This window comes from Elgaria multicarinata, chromosome 11 (assembly GCF_023053635.1).
Source record: "Elgaria multicarinata webbii isolate HBS135686 ecotype San Diego chromosome 11, rElgMul1.1.pri, whole genome shotgun sequence".
Lineage (NCBI taxonomy): Eukaryota > Metazoa > Chordata > Lepidosauria > Squamata > Anguidae > Elgaria > Elgaria multicarinata.
In genome coordinates, this window is record NC_086181.1 from 39,082,247 (window position 1) to 39,092,255 (window position 10,009).

Consider the following 10,009-nt stretch of genomic DNA (forward strand, 5'->3'; position numbering starts at 1 on the left):
ACAGGGTAAACTGTCATCTGGACCCTGTGGGGATGAAGAAAGAGCAAGGGGACAGGAGCAGGCAGAAGAAACATCATGGCCTGCTCCTGTTGGACTCTTCCCCCACCCCCACAGGGTAAACTGTCATCTGGACCCTGTGGGGAAGAAGAAAGAGCAAGGGGACAGGAGCAGGCAGAAGAAACATCATGGCCTGCTCCTGTTGGACTCTTCCCCCACCCCCACAGGGCAAACTGTCACCTCTGCATGCATGGCACATATCTTGGGTCTTTACAAGATTCCACAGGTAGGATCTCAGGATGTGGACTTCCCTAGTCCCTCCTCCACCCAGAGAATCAAGAGACCCTGCTGAATGGGATGAGCTATTCCTTGCAGGGGGAGGTGGGATCCTCAAAAGTTGGGTGGACACTCCTCTCACAAGTGGAAGTCTTCTTTATGAGGAAGCAAGAACCGATGCTTGATCTCAGGTTGTGGGAAGTGCACATTTCCACCAACCCAGGAAAGGTGCGAATCTGTGTGCTGTTGGCAATTAGATGGTTCAGGAAGATGGAAAGACAGGGGGAAATGCGGTATTGAACTAGAGTATAACAAGGATATCAAAACCATTTATACCATTTGTTCATGAAACCGTGGATTGGATTAATGTTCATGTATAGAAGAGACCCATTGAACTCAATAGAACTAAAGTTACTAATGGCTAACTCGTCACATTGATTTCAATGGTAGTTCTAAGCACAACTACGTTTGAATCCAGCATTGTGCTTTTTAATATGCTGAGAACGAGGAATCAATCAATAAGTAATGAGTATGAGTACGTGAAGATTTTCAAAGGGTTGTAAGACAGACAGTATGACAGACAGACAGACAGATAGACAGACAGACAGACAGACAGGGAGCTGAGGGAGAGAGACAGCAAGTAAACATCCAGTCCACTTAGCCTTATTGATCTGCCTTTTATAAATAACTTATACAAATCTCTAAGGCTTACCATTAATGCTCCCTAATAAAAAAAAATGACACTTCCAAGTTTTGATGCATCGATATAATACAAATAAATTAAAATATAAATTCAAAATTTTCTCTATTAATTCAGGATGCTGTCCTCCTAAACATGATTATTTGGAAACAAATGTGATTGATGTTACTGGCCTTTCAGGCTGCAATTTTATACCTATTTATCTGAAAGTAAGTCCAATAAAATTAAATGCAATTTTGTAGGATTACACTGCTAATTACATATTTTTGCTTCTATACAAGTCACTGAAGACATTCTTCTGAATGAAATGGAGGGTCTGAATTTCAGTAAATAAGAAGGGAAAAAAAGATTGAACCACATAACTGTATTTTCACTAAAGGAGACCTAAGACCTACTCCCACTTCTTTCCTTCTTGCTCATATTTCTTTCATTTATTTCTTCTTTCTTCAGTTTTCATATGGTTCATTTGAAACACCAGTAAGGGATGAATCCCATATCCCATCCTTTTACCACATGGTCCCCAATGAAGCCCTTCAATACCAAGGAATTGTCCAACTGCTTCAACATTTTGGGTGGAAATGGGTCGGGCTCATTACTCTGGATGATGAAGGGGGAGAACACTTCTTGCGGACCATGAAGCTAATGCTTTCCCAGAATGGCATCTGTTCAGAGTTCACAGAAAGATTCGAAGCATACTGGCAGTTCTTTGACTGGGTTGAGACTTTCAATGGTATACTGAGTCATCTTCCAATTTTCTTGGAGAAGAAAGCCACTGTATTTATTATTTATGGAGAAAGTTTATCCATTGTGTGGCTGGCTAATGTTATATTGATTACAACTATTTTTCCTGTCACACATCATGAGTATAGCGCAACTATCGCTGAAGGGAAAGTGTGGATTACAACAGCCCAAATAGATTTCATTTTACACTACATTCACAAGCCTGTTAATATGCAAATGTTCCATGGCGCTATTTCCTTCACTATTCATTCAAAAGAGCCTCCAGGTTTCCAAGAATTTCTTCACATTATCAACCCCTCTGGAGCAAAAGCAGATGGTTTTATCACAGAATTCTGGGAGCAAGCTTTTGGGTGCCCTATCACAAATTCTGATGCACCAAGTGACAACACTGAATCATGTACTGGGCAGGAATCGCTGCAGAGCCTAACTTCACCTTTCTTTGAAATGAACATGACTGGCCACAGTTACGGTATCTACAATGCTGTCTATGTTGTTGCTCATACTTTATACAGCACTTATATTTCTCCATTCAACCACAGAACAATGGCAGAAATGAGAGGGCTGGCACCTCAACATTTGCAACCCTGGCAGGTAATGTATCCCTATAACCATGGGTGTTGCTGTTGTTGTTGTTTGCAATAACCTTGAAACCACACACTGATGTGACCTGCAGTACACAGTAACCTATGCCTAGTGACTGGCACATACCAGCACATGTGGTGGGAATGTGCTAGGAAAAGGCCTTACATTTACAGACTTGAATGAGTTGTATAAATTGGTGTGCAAGACAGCAATAATGGGAAAATGGTATATAAATTACAGATCATGAGAGGTCCAGGAAAGTATGATTCCTTAGTTTCTATTTCATTACCATTTATTGAATATACTAATGTAGAGGAACATGGCCGTATGGTACCTGCAAATTATAAATCATTAGGGTTGTTGTAAATGATTTCATATTGCTTTGTTTCCAAAAGCAATACACAATGCAATCTATACACAAATGTAAAAGGCTTGCATTCTCAAACACTTTCTCTCATACAGGAAAATACAGGAAGTTGGTATGGATGAAAGATTGGATACTGTTGAAAAATAAAAGACTATTGGATTTAGAGGGACATGACTTGAGATTTGGGTGGCATGGTTGTATATGGTATGAGAAAGTTAAAGTTAATGTAGAGTTCAACAACCATTATATACGGTGTGCTGTCCTGAAAATATGGAATAAAGATAAACCTATACTATGTCAAAAAATGCCATTATGGATATCAGTGCAGGAAGCATGCCAAAGAAGGGAGAGGACAGGCAGTTACAATTGGTGGACATACCATGATAATTTAGTACCCTGGCAAGGGGATTATCAATTAAAGTCAAGAGAAGGGTTGACAAAAGAACGGTGCCCATGTCAATGGTTTGAATATATGCAAATGTTAGAAAGGTTTAAAATTGATTTTTTAAAAAGTCTGTAGCTTTGAAACAACAAAGTCAGAATTTGAAAGGGCATTATGTATGAACGACAAACATGTTATTGCTAAGATTTATAAACTCTTATTGAGGTTTGAGATGGAGGAAGAACAAGTGAAAGAATGTATGATAAAACGGGCCCAGAAATGGGATATAGTATACCAATGGCACAACGGGAAAATATGTGGATGAGGGCTAAAATTTATGTTAAGTACTAACCTTAAAGAATTTTTTTACAAAATGTTGTATAGGTGGCATATGCCACCAGCAAAATTGACCAAAATGTATACAGGGACATCCGGATTGTGCTGGAAATGCAAAGAGCAGGAAGGGACATTCTACCATGCATGGTGGCCCTGCAAAAAAGCAAGGACTTTCTGGATACAAATCCATTCTGTAATCCAAAAGATCCTAAAAATTAATATCCAACAGAAACTGGAATACTTTCTTTTGGGATTTATGGATGAGCAGATGAAAAAGAACTATGGGAACTATTATATATGACGACAGCTGCAAGACTACTGTATGCACAAAGATGGAAGGGCAAAATAGTGCCCACAATAGAGGAATGGCTACTGAAGATGTTTGAGCTAGCGGAGATGGTGAAACTCAGTGCAACAATGAGAGAAAAATCGACTGTAAGATTAATAATTGAATGGGAACCCTTTGTAAACTTTATGAGGGGACGAGAAAAAGATGACTTGTATATCTGTGGATTCAACCAATAGTGTAGAAAATGTTGAGAGATAAATTAGGGATTTGGATTTGATAGTGATAGAGTAAGAGAAAAAAATACAACAAAATTGTTATATATTTTTGCTGGAGAGAATATTTGAAGAACATTTTATTTTGTGGGGGTTTTTTTTGTTTGATTGATTTTGTTTTGTTTGATTTTTGTGGGTGTGTCTGTTTATATGTATTATATTTTGTTCTGTAGTGTTTTTTATTTATTTGTGTTTTGAAATAATAAAAAAGTTAACATGGTTAAAAGAGAGAGAGAGAGAGAGAGAAACACAGAAAAATAATCTCAATTCATCCACTAAAGGTTTTCCAGATATTTGTTCTCCTTCTTTCTCTATCTAGTTCTACTCTTTGATTCAAAGGATCTCATTCAACAACACCGCTGGAGAGGAAATTATGTTTAATGACTGTGGAGAGTTAGCAGGTGGATTTGATGTTACCAACTTGATCACTTTCCCAAATAACTCCTATACCAGGGTCAAAGTGGGAAGGCTGGATCCTCACGCTCCTCCAGGGGAAGAATTGACCATAGCTGAGGACAAAATCAACTGGCAGAGAACCTTGACTCCGGTGGGAAAATAACTATATCCTTCCAATATAAATATTGATGCTTATCCATTGAAACAAGAATGTATGTAAGGATAACAAGGTGAAGCATGTCTTTAGATGAGGCTTAATTATATTTGAAATTCACTGGAATTTTCTGTTGTGTTTTTAAATATGGAAAGCTGTTTTTAAAAAGGAGAAAATTAATAAGTGGGTGATGGGTATTCCAGTGGAGACAAGCCAAAGGCAGTACTCAGAGATGACATTTCAGACTAGCATAGAACACTGCTTCAGAGAGTATAAATAATGTTCCCCACCCCCCAACCCTTTCTTGTACAGTCTCTGTAACTGGCCTTACTTTGAATTCTAAGCACATTATACAATTCATAGGGCTAATTAAGGAAAATGTAGTTTACTAGAGTGTGTATGAAGCTTAGTACATCAGGTTTCAGACTTTAAATTTTCTAAAGTTCAGATAATATTTAGAACAACAAGTATTCAGATAATATTTAGAACAACAAGTATTTTAGGAAAGCTGATTTTAATAAACTCAGAACTATGATAAGTAAGGTCCCATGGCAAATGAGCCTAATGAGAAAAGGAGTGCAGGATGGGTGGGTGGATTTAAAAAAGGAAATTGTTACAAACAATTCCAACAAGGAGAACAGATAGAAGACAACAGAGGAAACCAATGTGGCTCCACCAAAAGCTTAGAGATGACCTGAAAACAAAAAAGGATTCATATAGGAAGTGGAAGGAAGGCCAGGCTACAAAAGAAGAGTACAGACAAGTGGCGCAGAAGTGCCGAAATGGCATCAGGAACGCTAAAGCTGTGAATGAGCTGAGATTAGCGAGGGATGCTAAAAGCAATAAAAAGGCTTACTTCAGATATGTGAGTAGTAAAAGACAGAGGAAAGAAATGGTGGTTCAATTGCTTAATGCGGATGGCAAATTGTTAACAGATGGGAAAGAAAAGGCTGAAGTGCTCAATTCCTACTTTGCCTCAGTCTTCTCCCAAAAGCGGGTCTATAACCCCCCTGGAAAATGTTAAGCAGAAGTTGAGGGGGCAGGATTACAGTTTGAGATTGATAAACAAATGGTCAAAGAACACCTAATTTTCTTGAATGAGTTCAAATCTCCAGGGCCCAATGAACTGCATCCTAGAGTAATGAAGAAGCAAGCGGAAGAACTCTCAGAACCTTTTTCTATTATCATTGCAAAATCATGGAAGACGGGTGAGGTGCCAGACGACTGGAGGAGGGCTAACGTTGCCCCTATCTTCAAAAAGGGCAAAAAGGAGGAACCTGGGAACTACAGACCAGTCAGACTGACATCCATCCCTAGGAAAATTCTGGAGCAGATTATAAAGAAGTCAGTCTGTAAACACCTTGAAATCAATGCGGTGATCACTAGAAGCCAACATGGATTTGTCAGGAACATATCCTGTCAGACTAATTTGATCTCATTTTTTGATAGGATAACCTCCCTTGTGGACTGTGGGAATGCTGTGGACGTCATATATCTTGACCAGCAAAGCTTTTGACAAAGTACCACATGACATTCTGATTAACAAACTAGCTAAAAGTGGGCTAGATGGAACAACTATTAGGTGGATTCACAGTTGGCTACAGAATCGGACTCAAAGAGTACTTATCAATGGAATCTTCTCAAACTGGGGAGAGGCAACGAGTGGGGTACCGCAGGGCTCAGTCCTGGGCCCAGTGCTCTCCAACATTTTTATTAATGATTTGGATGAGCAGGTGCAGGGAACGCTGATCAAATTTTCAGATGACACCAAATTGGGTGGGATAGATATCCTGGAAGACAGAAACAAACTCCAAAGTGATCTTGATAGGCTGGAGTGCTGGGCTAAAAACAACAGAATGAAATTTAATAGGGATAAATGCCAAGTTCTACATTTAGGAAATAGAAACCAAATGCACAGTTACAAGATGGGGGATACTTGGCTCAGCAATACTACAAACGAGAAGGATCTTGAAATTGTTGTAGATCGCAAGCTGAATATGAGCCAACAGTGCGATATGGCTGCAAGAAAAGCAAATGCTATTTTGGGCTGCATTAATAGAAGTATAGCTTCCAAATCGCATGAGGTACAGTTCCTCTCTATTTGGCCCTGGTTAGGCCTCATCTAGAGTATTGTGTCCAGTTCTGGACTCCACAATTCAAAAAGGACGCAGACACGCTGGATCGTGTTCAGAGGAGAACAACCAGGATGATCAGGGGTCTGGAAACAAAGCCCTATGAAGAGAGACTGAAAGAACTGAGCATGTTTAGCCTGGAGAAGAGAAGATTGAGGGGAGACATGATAGCACTCTTCAAATACTTAAAACGCTGTCAGACAGAGGAGGGACAGGATCTCTTCACAATCCTCCCAGAGTGCAGGACACGGAAAAATGGGCTCAAGTTAAAGGAAGCCAGATTCCAGCTGGACATCAGGAAAAACTTCCTGACTGTTAGAGCAGTATGACAATGGAATCAATTACCTAGGGAGGTTGTAGGCTCTCCAACACTACAGGTCTTCAAGAGGCAGCTGGACAACCATCTTTCAGGGATACTTTAGGGTGGATTCCTGCATTGAGCAGGGAGTTGGACTTGATGGCCTTGTAGGCCCCTTCCAACTCTGCTATTCTATAATTCTATGATTCTATTCCTGCCACTGAACTTGCCATCTGTGCACAAACACATCCAGTGTTCCATATCCTTGGTCTTGATGTTGACAGATAAAACTACTGATATGACTTGGCCCCCCAAACACGTTCTCAGTGCTAAGCACTTGTAATGTTTTGGACAGCTGCCACCTCTTTCCCTCTGTAATGACCCCTGCCATCTGGGTTACAGCAAGAAAAAGAAGGAGGGGGATGAATTTTGCTGCTATGAATGTACACCATGTCCAGATGGGATGTTCTCAAACCAGAAGTGTAGGACATGATACATTAAGCTTTGTAAATGATATATTTTGTTTTAGGAAATAAAGTCTTCAGATAATATTTAGAATATTGTGAACCACCCAGAGAGCTCCAGCTATTGGGAGGTATAGAAATGAAATAAATAAATAAATAAATAAATAAATAAATAAATAAATAAATAACAAGTATTCAGATAATATTTAGAACAACAAGTATTTTAGGAAAGCCGATTTTAATAAACTCAGAACTATGATAAGTAAGGTCCTATGGCAAATGAGCCTAATGAGAAAAGGAGTGCAGGATGGGTGGGAGTATTTAAAAAAGGAAATTTTAAAGGCAAAGCTACGAATAATTCCAACAAGGACAAAAGATAGAAGACAAAAGAAGAAACCGATGTGGCTCCGCAAAAAGCTTAGAGATGAGCTGAAAACAAAAAAGGAAGTGGAAGGAAGGCCAGGCTACAAAAGAAGAGTACAGATAAGTGGCACAGAAGTGGCCCCTTCCAACTCTGCTATTCTATGATTCTATGATTCTATTCCTGCCACTGAACTTGCCATCTGTGCACAAACACATCCAGTGTTCCATATCCTTGGTCTTGATGTTGACAGATAAAACTACTGATATGACTTCCCCCCCCCCAAACATGTTCTCAGTACTAAGCACTTGTAATGTTTTGGACAGCTGCCACCTCTTTCCCTCTGTAATGACCCCTGCAATCCAGGTTACAGCAAGAAAAAGAAGGAGGGGGACGAATTTTGCTGCTATGAATGTACTCCATGTCCAGATGGGATGTTCTCAAACCAGAAGGGTAGGACATGATACATTAAGCTTTGTAAAAGATATATTTTGTTTTAGGAAATAAAGTCTTCTGTAGGATCTGTAGTCAGTTACGTCCTTTCCATGAAGTTCAGGGACAAAATCAATCCCAAAACTCCTGCAATGTAGGGGAACTAGCTACATTCTCCATTCCGCAAATACTCCTGTTCATTTCAGAAGTTTGTTTTATCATAGTTAGTAAAGAGAAATACTCAGAGTATTTTAAAGCAGAGTATTTTCCATACATCACATGATTGGAATGAATGACCTATTAGCTAACAAAGGATAAATGTGCTTGAAGGTGAATTGCGAGGCAGGGATGGGACAGAAATGGACCACATGTTTTTGGCCTAGTCCTGAAATTATTATATCAACATAGAACTCATAATTTTGAGAAAAAATATGGACTCAAAGACCACTAGAACAAATACCACAATTCGTTGCTGGAGGAAGTAAACAAAATTAACAATGGCATATCTCTTGAAGCTTCTTCCAAGGAATTTTTGAAAACTTCTATGGTGAAAAATATAAGACTTGGCAGACTTCTGGTGAGGCAATTTGTAGACATGACAATAGAATTATACCTTTTTAAATTGACGTACATTTGTTTGTTTTCAGACATGGAAACTTGTGTCAATTGTCCAGAAGATCACTATCCAAACAAGTTCCAGGGCGAATGCATTCCTAAGATTCTGAATTTCCTAGCTTTTGAAGAAACATTAGCCATCATTTCCATTTCTTCAGGACTTCTATTGTCTCTGATCACAGCGCTGGTGCTTGGCATCTTCATTAGGCAACGGGACACTGCCATGGTCAAAGCAAACAATCGAAGCCTCACCTACATTCTCCTCATCTCCCTCCTCTTGTGTTTCTTCTGTTCCTTCCAGTTCCTCGGAAAGCCTAAGAAGGTCACCTGCCTACTTCGACAAACTGCTTTTGGTATCGTCTTCTCTGTGTCCCTCTCCACCATCTTGGCAAAAACCGTATCAGTGGTTTTGGCATTCATGGCTACCAAACCAGGATCCCAGATGAGGAAGTGGGTGGGAAAAGGATTGGGGTACTCCATTGTCCTCTCCTGCTCCAATATTCAAGCATGCATTTGTGCTCTGTGGCTGGCAATGTCTCCTCCATTCCCAGATGTTGACATGACCTCAATGTTGGAAGAAATTGTACTGCTATGTAATGAAGGTTCTGTCCTCATGTTCTGTTGTGTTCTGGGTTACATGGGTCTGCTGGCCATTGTCAGCTTCACTGTGGCCTTCCTGGCCAGGAAATTGCCTGACAGTTTTAATGAAGCCAAATTCATCACCTTCAGCATGCTGGTCTTTTGCAGTGTGTGGGTGTCCTTTGTTCCAACCTACCTCAGCACACAAGGAAAGCACATGGTGGTTGTGGAGATCTTCTCCATCTTGGCCTCCAGCACTGGGTTACTCAGCTGCATCTTTTTCCCCAAATGCTACATTATTCTGGTGAGACCTGAGTTGAACACCAGACAGCAGCTAATGCGAAGAAAGATGTAAATAAGAGAGAAGTTCATCCTTTCATTACTGTTCCTTCTAACCTTCATGTCTAAATTGACCAATACAACCATTCTTCTCACATATGCAAATAAATATATAATTAATAATTAACAAATCCATGAGGCTATTTATTCAGTTTTAAATGTACAATAAGTCCTACAGTTGTCTGAATGTGGATACCATGCTTGCTCTGTGACATCATACCTAATAAATGTCACAACCCATTCTCCATGTTAGAGGAATCAGCCCCTCTGAAGCACTGATATTTGGGGAATTCGTGC

General features: G+C 39.8%; 1 protein-coding gene across 1 annotated transcript; it reads left to right on the plus strand.

The window, feature by feature from the left end:
* The first annotated feature begins 1,486 nt into the window (after window positions 1-1,486).
* LOC134405818 (vomeronasal type-2 receptor 26-like) lies at window positions 1,487-9,728 on the plus strand. Its single transcript, XM_063137069.1, has 4 exons — window positions 1,487-2,305; window positions 4,262-4,489; window positions 8,074-8,200; window positions 8,827-9,728. Exons 1-4 carry the CDS (start codon window positions 1,487-1,489, stop codon window positions 9,726-9,728), a joined length of 2,076 nt encoding a protein of 691 aa, XP_062993139.1.
* The last annotated feature ends 281 nt before the right edge of the window (window positions 9,729-10,009 follow it).